This window comes from Cydia splendana, chromosome 22 (genome assembly GCF_910591565.1).
Source record: "Cydia splendana chromosome 22, ilCydSple1.2, whole genome shotgun sequence".
NCBI classification, from domain to species: Eukaryota; Metazoa; Arthropoda; class Insecta; order Lepidoptera; family Tortricidae; genus Cydia; species Cydia splendana.
Genome location: NC_085981.1, coordinates 8,414,614 through 8,435,596, shown reverse-complemented (window position 1 = coordinate 8,435,596; position 20,983 = coordinate 8,414,614). Strand labels below are relative to the sequence as shown.

At 38.6% G+C, this 20,983-nt stretch overlaps 1 protein-coding gene across 1 annotated transcript in view; it reads right to left on the bottom strand.

The window, feature by feature from the left end:
- LOC134801507 (twitchin) overlaps window positions 1-20,983 on the bottom strand; it is a 159,122-nt gene that overhangs the window by 14,024 nt on the left and 124,115 nt on the right. The window contains 19 exon segments of the mRNA XM_063774119.1: window positions 293-445; window positions 933-1,087; window positions 1,561-1,747; window positions 2,088-2,295; window positions 4,713-4,871; window positions 5,687-5,847; window positions 6,768-6,933; window positions 10,656-10,772; window positions 11,445-11,615; window positions 12,151-12,315; window positions 13,036-13,155; window positions 15,140-15,337; window positions 16,266-16,386; window positions 17,215-17,363; window positions 18,218-18,421; window positions 18,858-19,067; window positions 19,232-19,368; window positions 19,901-20,105; window positions 20,442-20,600. Coding sequence (XP_063630189.1) covers window positions 293-445; window positions 933-1,087; window positions 1,561-1,747; window positions 2,088-2,295; window positions 4,713-4,871; window positions 5,687-5,847; window positions 6,768-6,933; window positions 10,656-10,772; window positions 11,445-11,615; window positions 12,151-12,315; window positions 13,036-13,155; window positions 15,140-15,337; window positions 16,266-16,386; window positions 17,215-17,363; window positions 18,218-18,421; window positions 18,858-19,067; window positions 19,232-19,368; window positions 19,901-20,105; window positions 20,442-20,600 — 3,145 coding nt within the window.

Below are 20,983 nucleotides of genomic sequence, written 5' to 3'. Positions count from 1 at the left end.
TCTATTTGAAATTTAATTAATTGATATAAAGTGATGATGAGATATGTGGTGGACGCTGATCTGCGCGAGCTCCGGGTTGAAAACTGGCGAGAAACGGCACAGGACCGGGATTAGTGGCGAGCAGTCGTGTTGGAGGCCAAGACACACTTTGGGTCACTGCGCCAGAGGAGTAAGTAAGTAAGTGATATAAAGTTATAATTTCAACAACTCTAAAATGCCTGGTGCTGCTTAAAGAAGTAACCAGAGCACAGGAAATTCGTCATGTGAAACATCTCAGCAAATATGTACTTACTCCTTATTCTTAACTAGCAGTCGTCTGATAAAGTCCTTGGCGTCATCTGAGACGTGTTGGAACGCCTCCTCATCGAATTCCCAGTCGCACGCCTTCACGTTCTTCAGTGTGTCGATGTCGTTGTTGCCGGCGAACGGCGATAGGCCAGAAAGACTGAAAAAAATTTGTTTAGTATCCTGGTCACGGCACCACATTGTAACTGCATGCTCAAGTTGACGAGGGATCACATTGTATGAGATAAGATCATCATGCATTGCTCTTCCAAATGTCGCAAGTAAATCAACGGCAAATGTTTAGAGCATCGCTGAGACTGTTTCTGAAGACTGACATTACCAATCGTTACCATGTCTTAGTAGCCTATAGATTAGTGGCTTATGAGGCAATCATTCTGTATCTGACTTCAACTAAGTCCACATAAAGTAAAATTAAGTATATCTAAGTAAATCCAGTCATAAAAGTTGAAGCTATAGTTGTTATCCAAATAGTTACAGTAATTCAAAATCATGATCGTCAAATTGTTTTTAGACTAATCTTAAAATGAGGAATCTTAAAATACTGGAAACAATGCTTAAGACCTTGATAGGTATAAGATGTAGTCATAGTAATAATATTAAAAGTTTGAAGTAGATTAAACACTTACAGCACGTATGAAAGTACACCAACGGCCCACATGTCCGTGTAGAAGCCGACCGGCTCCCTCTCGACGATTTCGGGCGCCGCGAACTCGGCGGTGCCCGTTGAGATCTTGACCACCTCGTTCGGATCTAATTTGGTGGCTAGACCGAAGTCAATGATCTGGAGGAAAAAAACAACATTACAGTTCTTTTTTTTGCTGATTGATAAGTCAACTGCCTGCCTGCCAAAAGATTTTTTTTTGTCACCGAATAGTACACAAGAATTTCATTTTACATAATCAGCCGAACTTCAGATTCAGGGGTCGGTAGTCATATTCGTAACAAGGTGAACTAAAATGAGTTTAAGTATTTTTTAAACTAAACCAAGATTTTTTTGTATTTCTGCTGTAGTTTAAACAGCTTGACAGATTATAACATATAAAGTAGTGTTATACTTGTTAAATGATGTTTGATTGATTGATTGATTGATAAAATTGGAAGAACATGAGATATACTTTGGCACAGCGACCTTGACAGTAGGAAAAGGCGACAAAAAAAGTGTTAACTTCTAATAGAAAATTTTAATTTCGCGCAGTTTTCTACTGAAAAGTTGGGTGAATAGTTAGGTTTTTAAACTTGTTTATAATTTCTCACCTTAACGTCTGTGCCTGTCCTCGTCTGGCACATAACATTTTCCGGTTTCAGGTCGAGATGGATGATGTTCTGCTCGTGCATGTGTCTCACTCCCTCGCAGATCTGTCTCATGTAATGCGCGGCTTCGGCCTCGGACATGTTGTAGCCAGGTTCGGTGATGCGTTCAAAGAGCTCGCCTCCAGATAAGCTAAAACAATATTTTTTTTAGTAATTGCCAAAAAAATTAAACTCGTAGTCAAATAGTACCAATGAGTTTTTCGGAACTTATGTACGAGATATCATTTGATAATCACCAGTCGCTTTTTGGTGAAGGAAAACATCGTGAGGAAACCGGACCAATCCCAATAAGGCCTAGTTTACCCTCTGGGTTAGAAGGTCAGATGGCAGTCGCTTTCGTAAAAACTAGTGCCTATGCCAATTCTTGGGATCAGTTGCCAAGCGGACCTCAAGCTCCCATGAGCCGTGGCAAAATTCCGGGACAACGCGAGGAAGAAGAAGAGTCAAATAGGAGTAGTTGCAGTACTTACAACTCAAAGATGAGCACCATCTCGTCGTCATCTTCAAACGCATCATGCAGATTGATCAGCTTCCTATGATGCAGCTGGTTCATGATATCTATCTCTTTCTTAATGAGTTCCTTCTCCATCGCGCCAGTGCAAGGAATGAACTTGGCCGCGAAGTAGTTCCCGGTGGAGCGCTCGCGGCAGCGGTGCACGACGCCGAAGGCACCTGTGCCTACAACAGTGGCGTAACCTCATGCAACTGTGTGCTTTGCATAGACTAGGAATCCTCTAGACGGAGTTTAGAGTAATTATTTCATGAAACCGATGCTGCCACAAATACGGGGGTGCGGGGGACGAGGTGAGCGAGGTCCCGTGCCGTGGTTGGTCCGTTCAAAGACACGGACGTCACACAAAGACACTTCCGACTCGAAAATGGAGTAAAACTACCGTATGCGTGGCACAGGGGGTAGAGCTACTATGCTCAATCTGGAGGATGTCTTGTCTGTGGTACGTTGTTGTGTTAGAGTTGTTTCCCACTGACGTCCAGTTTTTTGCGGGTACGGTTTTTTGCAGGATCCCGTTTTCTGTAGTATGCATGCAGGATCCCGCAAACAGAATTCTCGTGTGAAAGTTACTATATTAGGACCTATACTACTAAAACGGGATCCTAAAAAAAACCGTACCCGCAAAAAACTGGACGTCAGTGGGAAAGCTGTCTTCAGGGGTCAGTTATGTGTAGGAAATGTGTGTTAAAATTAACTCACCATTCGTAAACTTTATTCCAAGTAAGACAACCTCCTAAGTTTTAGGCAAATACGGAAAAAAAATCCAAATTTATCATTTAAATCTACAGTGTAAGAAACAGAGTTGATTTGGTTTAGTTTTGTTTGAAAAATGAACGTTACAAAACAAATTGAACTCTGTTCCTATTGAAAATTATTTAATCAGCGTCGTTGCACTATGTGCTCCGATACATGTATCAGCATGCTCAGTGGTATCCTTTTTGAGACAACAAAGGTACAAATAAATTCTTTTCATTTCATTTCATTTCATTCAAATTTCATCGAATAACTCCATAGGTAGGACCGTGAGGTTAAGAGAATAAAGTCTACTAATGCTCAGTTATTTTTGTGACTTTTAGTAATATCAAATGTAGAGTGTAGAGCGTTAATGTAGAGTGTAGAGTGTTGAATTTTGACTAAAAGAACAAAACATATTCCATAAGAAAATTGAGTCACAAGAGCTGACGCATTATGTCTAAAGAAAAGTAGACAGATTATTTAGTACAATTCCATGTCAGATCTTATGATTCAACCGACTCTACTAATCTAAAATATACTGTAAATTATTTCAAAATTTTGAAATTGATTATAAAATAAATTATTTTTTATAGATATCGCCTTATTTTCAGTCATAGCATGATGAATAAGATAACTTTACCATTTGATATTCTATAAATAAAATATTTTTTATGTATTTCTAATTATAGCGTGCCAATCATTCAAAACACTACAGAGATGCGAATTATATAATATAAAAGATTTTATTGAATATATTAAGCGCTACAACGTGCATATATTTGGTATCTAATGAAAATTTAAAATTAATAAAATAGTGTGTAATTGATCATAAATAAATATTTAAATGCATTATGAGTATCATTTGGGGCCACTGAAATCCTTATGGTATATCAGTTAATCCCTTTCTATGATTTTTTTTTTAAACCATGCTATTTAGAGCAAAATATAAATAATATAAGAGAGTGCGTGCGAGAGAGACGTAGACAGAGCAACACTACATCGACCTATTCACACACCTCTCGCCTTCCGTTTGGACGCGCACTTCACGAAGTCACCTGCGAAATTCAACTCTATGGTCATAGCTGTAAGACTCAAATCTGACTAATTGTTAGTTCTACTTGTTACTATTCGCAGGCAAGTTCGTGAGTGTGTTTTAGTGTTTTCTAGTGTTTATGTTCATGCTTATTTTGAATGTATGTTTAGTTCTACCATTCTTATTTTATTCTAAAGCATTCATATTATGATAATATATAATTTATTGTTTGTTCCAAGATAATCGATAAAACGTTAAAATTTTTAGGCACTTCGCATATCAGTTAAGAGTTATAAGCTAGTAAATTTACTTTACCAAATACGAGTACATGTTACTTTAATACCAGGGTTTTTGAGGCATTCAATTATAAATATGCATTTCATTCATACGTAGTAATATCATAGTTCAAACTATTGCAAAGATCATTCAAGTTAATTTTTGTTTTAATGTCCACGAATACGAGTATGATTAGCTGGTTTTTATTTTTGAGTCAAGTAAATTAAAATTTGACAAACATTTATTACCAACCGCATCTGTGTCCTACAATTTTTTTATAATATTGTCTCTTCTGTTCACGATCATTAAGGAGAAGTGAGAATTTAATATTTAACACTTCAGTATTCACCAAAACTATATAAAATATAAACAAAACATGCTGTCCAGTGTGCACACTGCATGGGTATGTAAATAATACATTCAAAAATTCTCAGTCTCCTCCTCCTTAACTTTCGAGAACATAAGACATCACACTGTATAGTCAATTAAAAAAGAACGAAATCGTTAAACCTAACAACTGAAATGTAGCATAGCACTCACCAATCTCCTCGAGAATGTCGTATTTGTCGTACACGGAGCACGTGCTAATGTCCACGGGCTGCGGCACGTATTTGCTGTATATGTCAAACACATAGCTATCGTAGTCCTTGACGGGGCCGTGGTCGGCGTTCGAGCGGATGCGCTTGCCGGATTCATCCACTGGAAGAAGGGGGTGGTTTAGAAAATATTGTTTCATCAAAATGGGGCAGATATTACAAAGAAAGTCAAATTACATAAGTATCCTGGTCACGGCACCAAATTGTTATAGTGTTGTGTTAGAACAAGAAAATTCTTCAACGATTTTGATAGCACACGCAGTGCAAGTGTTACTTTAAACGTCGAATTTCTATGGAATTATGACGTACAAATAACACTTGCACTACGTGTGCTATCAGAATCATTGCAAACTTATTTTGGACTGACACTAGTAGTATTAAAGAATTGAAAAAATATGCCACTGCGCTCGTTTCCTAAGGAATTTTGACTAGCAACTTTAAAGTAACACTTATTGAAACTCATGTAATGTAGAGGCCCAACGGAGCCGACATGTCTCATAGATAAAGGCTCCTTTTAAATACTTAGATTAAAAAAAAAAGCTTTAAAGTCTCTCTCTAGCATTCATTGTTCTTTAATTTTGCTGTGAATAAAGCTTTGCCTCGCTTGCGTCGGGACGATGATGATCTATGTACTGTAAACCCCCACTTGCCGCCGCGCAGATATTAATATTACCTACACCTATTACTTTAGTACAAATATTCACACACATACTACTTTACAGATGTAGTGCATAATTGTTTTCCATCGTATTTTCTCGAAAACATTCGTATTTGTCATGCTACTTCAGTCAACGTCAGTACTTTTTGTACCGAGACTGACTGAAATAGCAAGACACGTTCGTACGTTTCCGTGAAAATACGAAGGAAAATAATTATGCACTACATCTGCAATAGGAAGATATAACAAATCAGTCTCACCAGGGTATTCCTTCTTCTTGAACTCCTTCTTGATGACGGCCTTGGTCTGCACCAGGCCCGTGGGCTCGCTGGGCTCGGAGCGGCCGTAGATGTTCTCGGCGTACACTCGGAACTCGTACTGCTTGCCCGGGACGAGGCCGGTTATCGCCATCGTTGTGAACCTGAGCCAATTTAAGTGAAAGTTGAGACATTACAAGTGGAAATAATGTAAAACCACTACGTCATCCTACAAATAGGGGACCACCTTGAATGGTTAATAAATATTATGAAAGCAGGTTAAGTTATTTATCCCTCTATATCTATTCCCAATAACGTCAAACATTGTACTCAAACTAAAAGGGTCTTGTTGCCCTCCGCTTAAAAGTCAATTTTGACACCCATTTGTTCAACAATAACGTCTTCTCATTTGAATCCACTCACTATTTTAGCTTTGTTTCACCACCTCGAGTGGTGATGAGATATCGTGACTACTTTGAAAAAAACTCGTATCTTGTTCTATCAATAAAAATAAATGTGGTAACTAGTATGGGATGCATACAGAGTTACTGCAGAGTACCAGTGCGAGATGCGAGATTTTTTCAAAGTAGTGACGATATTATATAGGCTACATTAGATTAGGTGGGTGTAAAATGTAATATGCCTATAAAAAAAACATTTATTTCAAGTATCTGTGACTCATAAATACATAATTAAAATACAGGCATTATCATTTATCATTAAACAAACACTAAACACATACTTAATATTATAATTTACAACATTACAGCAACCGTGGTAAGCACATTGACAACCATCATCTATTTCTCAATGTGTTTACCACAGTGCTGCTGGGCGTATGAAGTCCGCAGCAAAATGTGATATACGGACAATACTTGTCCGCAATCATTTCTAGGACGCTGTTGGAGCTGGCGCGCACGCGTCGCACCAGGGACGCGGCTCGCAGGCGCATGGTAGCTTTAAAACACGACACATGCGCCTCCGCAAACATCCCTGACGCGCTGCAATATGGCGGCAGCCCCATCAGCGCCCTAAACGCGTTATTATACTGCTATGGTTATGAATTCACAGTCAGAATTCTTACCTGGTATTGCCGACGCGTATCCAGCTGGACATGGGATGTTCCCGTTTCTCGACCAGGTAGTTGGTGATGTCGGAGCCTCCGTCCCAGACCGGAGCCTTCCAGCTGAGAGCCAGAGAGTCCACGCCGATGTTGTCGCAGGCTGGGAAGCGCGGTGGGTCGGGGCGGTCTGAGGGAAAAGTTAACATTTGGTTATTGTGTGTAAAACACGGATAATTACGTAACCCATTCTCCACATACATTAATACATTTTATTTCATGTTTCATTCATTTCAGTTTTCATTTAATTACATTGCATTTCAAGTATAGCGTGAATTCCTTCACCCAAGTGGTGTCTGGTCCATAAAAAGTAGCGTGGCTAACTATTTTATTGCATTAAGGTGGTTCTACTTGCTCGAATTTCATACAAACTTTCTTGTTAACTCACTACTATTCTGTAGGGTGTCTTCACTTGAATACGTAATGTTTGGGTAGTATATATATTTCTTACTGCGCCAAAGTAACAAAATACTAGAAATTGATTAATATTTTTAAGAAAAAAGCCTTTGAAAATTAGTAAAATTTTGCCCCATTGCTTGTTTGTGTGAGTGATGCTTATAGTATAGGTGTAATTCTAACATGGCGACTTCTTTGACAAGCAATCATTTTTAATTTATCAAAGGTGTAACAGATGGCATTTTAAAACCGGAACACAGGTTACCTGTGTATTTTGTTTTATCTTCACTCAATAGAGGGAGATAAATTTAATGCACAAAGCATGTTATGAGTATACTCATTTAATAGTCTCCTTTTTCTGATATAATTTCATTCCCAGATGTAATATAACTTATATTATATATTAAAATACATTTATATAACTATACATTTAATAGAATTAAAGTCGTCCAAACAATCATTCTCGTAACGGTCGTCCACCGAAAAGCCTTGTGAATTCTGTTTTCGTCTCGGCAGAAATATAAATAAATGTTCTCTGGAAGCCTATATTTATTCTTACAATGATTTTTAAACTAAAGTAGCTATATTTTTCTCGAAAATATATATTGGGAGCAAAATGTCATCTTCTTGTAAATAAACAAGATTCTATATGTTCTGCTTGCGCATAACAATAGTACATTGTTAACCAAGGGATCATTTCTGCCGAAATCATCTATGATCACCTCGGCAGAAATGATGCCTTTCACCCGAGTTAAACACTTCGCATACAAGGAAAGTAAAATGCATGTGCTTTTTGTAAAACATGACTAAGTATAAATAGTTTTTATCATTTATTTACATACAATATATATACAGTGGTACTACTAAACTAAATTAATAACTAGCTTGAATCTAAAATAGGCCCTTGATAGTTTTTATAGTATTTTTTTAGGATACTTTCAATTAACATTTTAGCCAAAAGTATCGTTATTTATGGAATGGGGAGTCAAATATCAGAATGGAAATTATATGAAAAATCCATTTATACCCAAATTTCAATTGCTTAACGTAAAAAAAAATCGTACTTGGAATTGGAACCAAAAATGCTCTAGTGCAGAAACGTATCATTTTCTGCACAACTTTTAGAATAACAATGACCATGACCCTCTTTCAAAGCATGAGAAATGAAAACGGATATTTCTTGTTTTCATTGCAAGCATTTTTCTCTCAATAATTTAATCAATTTGCAGCATAGAAAATCGTCATAAATTTATAATCATAAATATCAAAATATAAAAGGACATACATTTTTAGAAGATTTCTAGTTACTCCCCGGGCGACGTTGCCAAATGGTTTGAAAAGGCAACATGCTCGCAACGTTCGGATGTCGGTAAGTCGACAATGAAAAATTCTATTTCAAACTTGATATTTTTGACAGTAATGGGATATAATAAGAAGGCATGTTTCGCCCGGATCTACTATGGTCAAATGGTCTAGTGGCTTCTAGCTATTGAGTATAAGCAGAGATATAAGTCTAAGTTGAACAGCGTTGCCGAGTTCAAATCACGAACAAAGACTGAATTATTTTTGTTTTTATTTATTTATTTTATTTCTTTTTTTTTTGCTTTTTATTAAGTACCTTATGCGACTGGCAAATATCAATGGATATTTCAAAAAAAAAATGTTTTAATTGAAGAACAGATGATAATGATACGAAAAGTTTAGTAGGAAATACAATATGTAATATAAACAAAAAAATATATAAATTAAATTTAAAAACTACATATAGCTAAAACTAACTACAACATAAACTAAAATTCAAAAAATTCTAAATATGTATATTTATTTGACAACTTAAATTACAGAGGGGCAGTACCTCTACCTACAGTGATCCCCACACTAGGTTTAGCCTGTAACGTGGGGATCTAAGCGAAATACAAATTATTATTTCGTACATAAGTTCCGAAAAACTCATTGGTACGAGCCGGGGATTGAACCCGCGACCTCCGGATTGAAAGTCGCACGCTCTTACCGCTAGGCCATCAGCGCTTCTATGTGCAACCATATATAGGCAAATAAACGAGTTCGCATCCCATCATAATCACAATATTATATTGTGTTTAAAGAACACTATTCTGTTTTTTTCTGTTTCTCATTACTTCCCCAGAAATGTGACTCACACTCCAGCTTACTTAGTAGTGTTAGTAGTACACATTAAAAGCGTTTTTGTAATTTTAGGTAAAATAATTTGCGTCATTTTCAATTGATAATAAGAATAAAAACATATAATCTATAAAACTTAAAAAAAAATAAAAAAAATAAGCACTGTCGGGATTTGAACCCAGATTCATTGATACTCTAGCTAAAATTTATTCAAAACAGATGTTGTGGGTGCCACAAGCACATGACAATCAACGTCTGAAAATACGTATCAGTTGGTTCTAAGTTACTTGTCAATGTCTCAAATAAGAATTAAAATTCTAAATTGTTCTTCCTAAAAATATTCATGCGCTGCACTGCGCCCTCTAGGTTACTTTACTGTAACATTACAAATCTACTGACATTAGACACTGACTTTAGGTATGTGAGTGTGCGTGAATGCAAGATATTGCAATATTTTGCAGTTTTATTCTCTGATTATTTAGATTAGACACTGTTGAGTATAACATGTTTCGATTTGGACGTAATATTTTTTATTGTTTTCGCCAATATCAACACATCTTATGAAACTGTTTATATTTTGGGAGAAACGGTGAAAATCCACAATTCGTGCACACTGACGCCATCTTTTGGCTGATAATCGGCATCCCATCCCTAGACATCCACCTTAATGATGCAAATATTAGAGTAAATTGATGTGACGTTTTCAACCAAAAGGTAGTCGGTTGTCGATAAGGTTGATTTCAAATTGAAGCTATATGGAACTAGCGCCTTATTGACAACCGACAATAAGTACCCTTTTGAATCTTTTGATTGAAAATGGCACATATCAACATAAGAAGGTACACTTAACTATCTTTTCGGGTTTTTAAATAATTTTACAAGATAATACCTATTTTTTGACATAAGTAAGTGAAGAGTACAAACCTCATGAGAAACCGATGACACATCTTGAGACACAATGTGAAGAGCACTATAAAGAAACTGACTCCAGACAAGAAGATGGTCGTTGCGTCGTACGCTTACCGTTTAAAGATGACCACGAAAAGAACTTAGGCGATTCTCGACAAATCGCACTACAGAGATTAATGCACATGGAGAAGAGATTCGTAAAAAACTTAAAGGGTCATATGATTTCGCAATGTCCGACAGTACTGACGTTTTAGTGAATCGTTCTGTGGGTTCTAAAATATCTACCTTAAGTTCGAAGTCATCGTGATGTGAGTTCCATTTGATACCTAAAGCTTTGATGGTATCATCAAGCTTGATCTCGACAGTAAGAATACTTTTCATTTGAAATAGGTAAAGGTTACTTACCACTGATCTCAATGTTAATGATGGCCGAGTCAGATCCAAGTTCGTTCTCGGCAGTGATTCTGTATGGACCGGAGTCCATCTTGCTGGCGTCGCGGATCGTCAGGATCGCGTGACGTTCTGAAACAGAGAACAAGAGAGTAAACTCTATTATTGCTACAAGTTGTTTTTTTTTGTAATTGTATTAGGTAATAATCGGTGTAGAAATGCTTGTTTATTTTTATAATGATTCTTTTTGACTCTAAGGGCCACTTGCACCTTGGTTAAACCGTTAACCCAGTGTCAAATTGTACTGGTAACCATGGTAACTCCAGGTTTAACCGGTTTACCCCGGGTCAGTGGGATGATTCATGTGGCGCTTAGTGCTTCAAAATGAAGAAAATAATTCCTTTGGGCTTATACAACATTGCAACTTTACAGTATATTCTCACCACACACACTACTTTATTATTGATAAGCGAATGCATTTGATTTTTGGCAAAGGGTTTTTAGGGCGACACGTTTTCATTCTCGTCGTAGTGCCTTGTTCTAGACGTTACAGTGGCGCTCAACATTTTTGTCATACATTTTCATTATACAGAGAAAGGCCCGGGCTCACATATCTCACAATCAGCCAAATAAGAGATAGTCACTTTTTGTCGTGTCGTACGAGGGAGTTAAACGGCTGGCCCAGCAAAGAGAAGAGTGGCGATTACTCCACCGACAAGAGCATAGCTCTTAAATATTGATGATGATTTTCATTACAAGAGATTTTCATATCCATCAATAGAGTGATTTCTAATAGTTCCTCACCTTTCCTTTCCACGTGGTAATGGTGTCCAGACTCGATGGTCTCTCCTTCACGCACCCACGTGATCTTGGGCACGGGGTGGCCAGTGAACGGAATCTTGATCACCACGTTCTCACCCTTGTCGAAGTAGGCAGTGTCGCGGAAGCGAGGTGGCACGTTCAGTTTTGGTGCGGCTGTAATGAAAATAAATAGAATTAGTATTTGCATATGCGTCGTCTATTTTGAAATCGATGACTATTAATTCGTGTTGAGCTATTAGAGCTTGGATAAGGCAAAAGGTGTATGTAACTTAATTAAGTAAAGGCACGGGCTACTTGCATACTTGATGCAAAAAAAGGAGGTTTGATCGGGTTTCTACAATGGCATGTAACGGAAGCTGGTGGACCCCACCTTTAATTTCTGCTACAGACACACAGATCGCGGGAGTTACTTGCGCGGATAGCTCACGCTAGTACATGCGTACCTACGCAAGTGCCTCAACTTACGCAAGTCACTTGCGCTGAGTGCACATACCATTATCAACTGCAGATGATTTTGGCTCAATGCAAGGGCTTCTAAGCGCCACTTGCACCATCCCACTAACCCGGGATTATGCAGATAAACCGTTAACCCAGTGTCAAATTGTACAGGTAACCATGGTAACTCCAGGTTTAACCGGTTAACCCCGGGTTAGTGAATGGTGCAAGTAGCCCTAAGAGGAATACTCACTCATAATAAGCAGTTCAGCCTTCGTGCTCTTCACGCCAGCCTTGTTAACAGCGCGGCACACGTACGAATCCGCATCCTCTCCGAAAACGTCCACAACCGTTAGGAAGTGGTTGTCGCCCTCGCTCCAGATGCGGTGACGAGGACCGTTGGTTATCTCACGGGCGCCTGGAATAAAACAGGTGTCATTATTACGAGTTCATATTATGCCTTTCAGACCAAATCGATGACAGCCGCACAGAAGCCCCTTATTCATTGCCACGAAACACGACTACGTTAAGTCTCCATTTTTAGATTTAAGCCACTAGATGGCAGACCCTACTATGCGAAATTGAGCTTGAAGTGTATATATATAATTGTTTTCGTTTTCGGTTCAGGTCACGAGATGGCAGACCCTCCAACACGCACAGTCTATAGAGTGAAGTTTAGATACTGTAATTTGATTGAGCATGGATACAATTTTACGAGTAGTTGGTACAATCCGTAAATTTAGGGTGTCATCAGAGTGGATTGTCTATCCATTGCGGTTGCCAAAATAAGGGGTTAGCAGCCAAACGAGTGGTATTTTAGGTAGAGAGCTTATTTACAGTGCGACATAAAATAGTAGAAAATAAATGTGGGCGCCCCTTATTCATTTTTTGTACGTACGTAACTGTCGCATTTTTGACGTAAAATGCTTAAACATGGCAACAATTTAGTATGGAGATTTTTAGTTCCATGTTATTTAATCTCTAATATTTTATGTCGGACTATAATTGGAGTAATATATAAATCAAATGACGACTAAGAAACTGATTGGATGAAGCACTTTTTTTTGCTAAAGGGGCGTCTTTATGTAAAACCTCACATACTTAAATTTTTAACTGATGTAACTTTGAAAGTACTTACCCTTGTACCAAGTGATGTTCGGTTTGGGGAAGCCAGTGATGGTGCAAGTGAACTTGGCGTTGTGGTACTGGATGCAGTTGGCGTTCTTCAGCGGTTTTACGATCTCCGGCGGAGTGGGAGCTGGAAACAGGTTGACGTTTCAGTATACGTTTAATAATAATATCTGGGAGACATATAAAAACTCAGAAATGCGCGTTTTCCCAGAGATAAGACCTAGCTAGATCGATTTAAAGCCCCGGAAAACCCCCATATAGCAAATATCATCTAAATCATTAGAGCCGATTCCGAGATCCCCGAAATATAAATAAATAAACAAGAATTGCTTAAAGTTTAAAGATATTAGATACTTAGGGCATACTGTAGATTCCTGGCCACTTAGAAAAAATAAGTTTTCTCATATATCAGAATCCAGAAACTTTCAGTATGGCCCACGTATGTATATTTATAAAATACTAAAACTTTCAGTCTATGAACTGAGTCACATTCATTCTAAAAAGAACGTCTAAACTTGTTTTCTAACTATGACACAGCATAATGACAATCAATTTTTAAATTTTGGGTCAATAATCAGAGCGTATTGACCCCCTAATTTCTATGGACATAAGTTTTCACCTCAGCAGCTCGAACAAGGGTACTTTGCTTCTTAAAAATAGTGAGCAAAATGCGATTTTGCTCACTGAGTGAGACAAAATGACATTCAAGTGACCTTTATAGTCAAATGTCATTTCAACATGCGGGGTCTAATACAAGTTCGAAATACTTGGGTTCTATTATCTCTGTCCCTTTCACACTGTTAGCAAAAAGAAACAGACGAAAAAAAGTTCAAACGACATTCAACGGTATATTGACTGTTTATAATAGACCCCCGAAAAACTTCAGAACGCATCGTTCCAAACCACGTACGAGCTCCGTACGAGTATGAATTCTAAATAATTATTTAATTAAAATAAAGTTTAAGATTTGATAAAAATACTATATTTTAGGTATTTTATTGTACAATTAAAATAATGAACTCAAAAAATACACAGATTATCACGCAAAATTAATTATTTTACTTTTAAGATTTTCTACTATAGTTGACAAATAGTACGTATCCGCAATTCGGACCGTATCTTACAAAGTTCTTTTTTTACAAAAAAAAGTTGTTGGTTGAAGTGTCAGTTGATGTTTATTTATTTCCATATTATTTTACTGAAATTTATTATTACGTTTTGTTTTTGTGTTAGATTGCGGTAATTAAACTTAATTGTTTGTATATCTTAAGAAAACATGAGTGCATAGGTATTAAGAAACGAAGAAGGATTACATTTTTCAAGTTGTCTAATAGGTATGTTCTCACTGCTAAGGTGTGAAAAATTTTGTGTACTACACGAGATCAAAGTTATTTACATCTCGTGCGCTTTTGAGTCCCTTACTACGCTCAAGATTCTAAATTAGATTCACTCGCTACGCTCGTGAATCTATTATAGAATCTTTCGCTTGCACGGGACTCAAAATAAGCACTCGCAGAAATATCAAACTTTGATCTCTTGTTGTACAAATAACTATTGTGACATAGTATTTTAACATTTTGATGATATTTTTGGTTGTTTTAGAGGTTTTGATTTGGTAGTCCAAATCATTAAAAATATCACTGAAACAAAGAGGCACTTTGACAAAAATATGTCCAAAGAAATTAGGCGTTTGAAACGCCAGTGGCATTGACCATCGGTTCAAAAAGTAATGAATCCTCTTGACTCTTCGGTTGAACAATTTATGAATCATATTGGTGAGTTTGTAACTTTGGGTATCTTAATTTAAATCAGTAATATCTGAGAGACCGAGCAAACATAAAAAAACTCAAAAATGCGCGTTTTCCCAGAGATAAGACCTAGCTAGATCGATTTTCGCCCCCGAAAAACCCCATATAGCAAATTTCATCGAAGTTTCCAAGATCCCCGAAATATATAAATAAAGAATTGCTCGTTTAAAGGTATGTGTTCAGTATATATTTCAAAGGTATTCTTAAATCCACATGACAAAGAGCTACCCCATTATGAAGAAAAAATTGTGGCTATAATTTGATAATATAATATACTTAATATAATTTGATTCTAAAGCTCACCTCTCGGGTCCACGACCTTGACCTCCTGGCTGGCGGTGGACGGCGGGCTGGGCCCGGCCTCGTTGACAGCCGTGACCCTAAACTCGTACTGGCGACCCTCGATCAGGTTGGAGCAGTTGTACTGGTTGGGCAGGCACAACGTCGGGTTCACGCGCTGCCAGGTCGAATTGCCGACCTCGCGTTTGTCGATCCAGTAGCCTTAAAAATTCAAGAAATAGAGTCATTAATTAATTATAACCTTACTCCTTTTTCTTTTCCACTCTGCTGGTGGATTTGTCTATTTTTGTGTAACATTTACTTTAAGAATTACCCTGTATCTAATGTCCAAAAGGCTGGTTGAGGTCACTGGGGACAAAAGAGCTGGCAGCTTCCTCGCTCAACGAATAAGCGTTGCGATTCAGCGAGGAAATGCTGCCAGCATCCTTGGCACTACGCCCCAGGGGCCTTCATTAGATATAGATTTTTAGGTTGTTTTCTTTTTTAGTTTTAATTTTAGGTTACTTTTTATTGTAAGTTTGGTGTTGTGTAAGTATATTATAATATTACATGTAACACTTATAAATGTTATAACTACCCGAAAATGTATGCTTTAAGTGTTTAGTGAGTAAGTTCTTTTTTTGTCACTGAAGTGGCGCTGTATGTAGAAGGTTATTTTTTTACAATAAATGTCTTCTTCTTCTTCTAATTTTAAAGTGTATTCAATATTGAATGCAACTCTGAGGTGCTTAAGAGAAATAAAAAACGTAAAACAATATATTGAATATCCGATATTGAATTTGCAGCGCGTTTCAATTTGTGAATTCTCAGCGAAAACTTCGTCTGGAAATTGGACTAATTCCGTAAGGCCTATTTTTCCTTCCGGGTTTGAAAGTCAGATGGTAGTCGTTTTCGTAAACGTTAAGTTCCTGCACTTATCCATAGGATTTGGGAGGAGGTTTTTAGAGATTTAAGCGAGACTTGGAATCCTCTTGCATCGATAAATGGGAATAAATTTTCATGTTGAAATCACTAAGTTTATATATTACTGAGCTCAAAGTTAGCTAAAAGACAGTCCTATCAGATAGCCTGTCTTATATAACCAGCCATGATGAGACGTAAATAAATGAATTCTATTCTAACTGCTTACCTTGGATCCTAGCGCCTCCGTCGCTCTCGGGCTTCTCCCATTCAAGGTGCACGAAGTCTCCTCCGACCTCCTTGATCTTGGGGATGCCGGGCGCAGACGGTGGGTCGAACGGTGCCTTAGCCTGTCAAAAAATAAATGTAAACGCATCATGTATTTCGAGACAATAGTACATTACTCTGGAAAGAAATAGGGACTTGCCAGCCGATCGTGATATACAGATGTAGTGCATAATTGTTTTCCATGGTATTTTCTCAGAAACGTTCGTATTTGTCATGCTACTTCAGTCAACCTCAGTACTTTTTGTACCGAGACTGACTGAAATAGCAAGACACGTTCGTAGGTTTCCGTGAAAATACGATGGAAAATAATTACTCACTCCCTTATTCATAAACGCGCTACAAACCTCAATTAGCTAATAATCGTTAGTCCTTATCTGTCATTATTACTTATGTATTTGTAAGAAAGGGATAAAACATAATTTAACTAAATCAGGCCCGTACAGATTTATGACTAAGGGGGTATATCTGTCAAGCGAGGCTATTTTATGAACACAAGGCCAGTAATTCTTATTACGACCGAGGTATTATGTATAGTGGTCGTTTTGACGGCGTAGGCCGAGGCTACGAGTCGAGTCAAAATCGGACCATAACCACAGCAACTTTCATCATTATATATTTAAAAGTATGACTCTTGTCGGTGGAGCAATTTCCATGTTTGGCGGTCCTCTGACTTCTCTTTGACAGCCTGATACGACACGACGTTGATCTTTTCCTTTATTTGATTCATGTACGCTCTCCTTGGTCTTCCCTTCTTCCTCGTTGTTTCAACTTTCCCTTCTATGATGTTTTTGATAAATTCGTCGTGTTGTATCGTCGTATCGTACAGCAACTTTATCAAACTGTAAAATCTGAATACCGCCCCAGTTTATTATAGACGAAAATTTACTCACCCTGATCGGGTTAGCGGCATCGCAGGCGGGTCCTTGTCCGTTCTCGTTGGCGGCGTGGACCCTGAAGTTGTACTCCTGACCCTCCGTGAGACCCTGGACGGTGAAACGTGTGTCTCGGACTGAGGAGGCGATTGTGATCCAGGCGGTTCCTGTGCAACATTTGTACGGTTAGAATGGGAATTAAAGAGTATGACGCTGCCTAGTTGGGTTGCTACAAAAATAGATGGGAAAGTGAAAAGAAAATGATCTCAGAATATAATGGGGTCACGATAGTGTCCACTTGTTTACTGGGAGATTTTAGCGACGTTTAAGCTCTTCTAATATTTTTTTTGACAATTTACTTATGAGTGTGTTCTTATTGTATACGAATCAATTTTTTAAGATTATTACTTAGATTTTTCGATGGTTAACTTTAGAAAAAACACTCATTATATCTCGCTAGTGACTAGTTTATTTATTTATTTATTTAAACTTTATTGCACAATAAAAATAAGTACAAGTGGCGGACTTAATGCCTTAAGGCATTCTCTACCAGTGAATCATAGGGCGAAACAGATAATCTCGAACGTGGGCGCAGTGAGAAAAATCTTTAAGAAAACAGTTTTAGTTTGTATGATATAGATAAATAAATATTTACCAGAGGTATCATTACGCTCGACGACGTAGTGCGTAACGGGCATGCCGCCATCGTAGCTCGGCGGCCTCCAAGTGAGAGTGCACGAGTGCTTAGTAACATCGCTTGGCACGAGGTCCTGAGGAGGTCCGGGCAGACCGGTAGCGGTGACAAATATCTCGCTATTGACTCTAGTATACATTTTACCAGAGGTATCGTTACGCTCGACGACGTAGTGCGTAACAGGCATGCCGCCATCGTAGCTCGGCGGCCTCCAAGTGAGAGTGCACGAATGCTTGGTAACATCGCTTGGCACGAGGTCCTGAGGAGGTCCTGGCAGGCCGGTGACGGTGACTAATATCTCGCTATTGACTCTAGTATACAACTCACCAGAGGTATCGTTCCGCTCGACGACGTAGTGTGTAACAGGCATGCCGCCATCGTAGCTCGGCGGCCTCCAAGTGAGAGTGCACGAATGCTTGGTAACATCGCTTGGCACGAGATCCTGAGGAGGTCCGGGTAAGCCGGTGACGGTGACCGAGAACGAGTCTGATGTCTCGCCGGAGTTGTTCTTGATAGTGATCTTGTATGTGCCTGGGGAGGAAAAAAAACGTTTTATGTAATTTTTATAGAAAAATCCTGTATAAAGAGAAAATAATCAGGATAGTATTTTTTGTTGAAGGAGCATTTCACCAACGTTGCGCTTGTACAGGATATTCTTTTGATTTTTCTAAGGGTATTAAGACACGAAGGGTTTTATTTGAACTTAGATATAAAATATTATCACTCGAAAACAATCCTAGTATTTTCAGAAGTATGAAAAAGTGTAGCGGTTATAAGCGACTCTCGAAAAGAATGCTACTGAAGTTGGTTAAAATTATCTGTTCGTTAGTGTCCTTACATTATATCGTAACGTCGGTGTCATGTATAAGAATAAACTTCAGTACAAATTGTTCTTATTTTTACGTCACATGGCGACCCTGCCAATGCAACCTGGTGTTTTACATGTACAATTATATAAGTAACTTACCCATATCATCCTTGCTGATATCCTTGATAAAGATGAGGATATAATCATCGAAGACAGTGAACTTGAGATGCGGGGACTCCTTGACGGTGCGGCCATCTTTGGTGAGCGTGACGTCAGCAGGCTGGTCGCCGGTGTACAGGATCTTGATCTTGGTGTTGTCGTGCTCGGGAAGGTGTAGGTCGCCCGGCATGCGGGTGATGCGTGGAGGATCTAGTGGGGGAAGAAATAATAATACTCATTGACACAACTCTAAAAAATCCAAACACAATTATACCCCGTTTTTTTTAGATTAGATATTTTATCCTCTTATCTATCCCTCGGCTTCGGTGATGTTCAGTTTAAGGTCTGAACGGTCTGGAAGCAGTAATACTCACTTCCGATCTTAAGGTGACCGGTGCAGTAGATGAATCCGATGTTGTTGACGGCCTCGCACGTGTAGTCACCCTCGTCCGCGTCGGTGGCCTCCGTGATGTTCAGTTTGAGCACACCCTCGCGGGACTCTGCGATGAACCTGAAATCAAATAAGAGGGTAAGCTGTGGTGATACTGCAAGTTTTTGTAAAGGATGAAAGTGTTTAATAAACAAAACTAGTTCATTGTAGTCTGTGTAGTCAGCATCAAATAGGTATTAGTGAACTAGTGACGGCAGAAGTGGCCAAATATATCGTAACACAACCAGCAGATCGCGCTAGTGCATCTTAGATTATTTTCTTCCTAAGCCATCTGCCAGTAGGTATGGGGTTGCCAGTAGCGACGTATTCAATTGTGAACGGTCTGCCGAGCGGCGCGCACATATGCGGAGGCATCATTTTAACCATTTGGGCTTCGTGCCTCTGACCTATAGCTAACCACATATGTTCTTACCTGGTTCCTAGCACGACTTCTCTGCCGTTCCTCAGCCATCTGCCAGTAGGTATCGGGTTGCCAGTAGCGTCGCATTCAATGGTAAACGGTCTGCCAAGCGGCGCACAAATATGCGGGGGCATCATCTTAACCATTTGGGCTTCGTGCCTCTGACCTATAGCTAACCACATATGTTCTTACCTGGTTCCTAGCACGACTTCTCTGCCATTCCTCAGCCATCTGCCAGTAGGCATCGGGTTGCCAGTAGCGACGCATTCAATGGTGAACGGTCTGCCGAGCGGCGCGCACATGTGCGGGGGCATCATCTTCACCCATTCGGGCTTCGTGCCTCCAATCTCTTCGCCAGTGCGCACCGGTGTTGTGCAAGATGATGGCTCAGATTTTCCTAGAAATAAGATTTTTTATTTTAAAATGGAACATATTTATTCATCTTTGTGGAATTTTGAACAAAAGAGCACAACACACTTTTATACTTTAAATTACTAATAAAACATTGACAATCATATGACAAATATTTTCCCAGTAGTATGTTTAAAAGAAATAATGATAGTAAAGTGCAAATTTAAGAGTTATCTTCAAATTTTCAAAATAACAATTTTCATGGGTTTTCACTTTGGCCCTGACCCTGTCCTTTTAATCCTCGCTATGTTTATTCTTATGCTATAATTCAGCATTTTTTCGCAGTAATTATTTACATTTTGCTCCTCAAAGCATCACTTACCGGCACTGTTGACGGCAATAATCCTGAACTCGTAATCTGCCTTCTCGATAAGCTTCATCGCAGTGAACGTGGTGTCGGCGACGTTGTAGTCGTTGCACTTCACCCACACGCTGTCACCCACGTCGCGACGCTCGATGATGTAACCCGTGATGCGGGATCCTGGAGAATATGGAACGGATTTACAAGTATTCATATGTAAGGTACAGATTTTATTACCACGTTTTGTTGCCATTTTGTTACTCGTTTATTTAATCTTGAATTATAGTTAGATATTTCATGATATAACTATACCAGTCAGTCTCAAATGAGACCCCATTGTCTAATCCCGTCAGGCGAGACTGCGGTATATCGCTGGTCAGTTTATAATAATAAAAAAAGAATGATTTTCTTGAATGTAGAAATCTTAAGTAATACTAGGTCTTATCTTTATCGTTATCTGGTGTGTCCCATTTGAGATTAGAACAGTTCGTACTCACGATCCTGCAAAAAGTCCCCGAAGGTTTTAAAAGTGAGGACCACGCCTAGAAGCGTTGTGAGCTCTA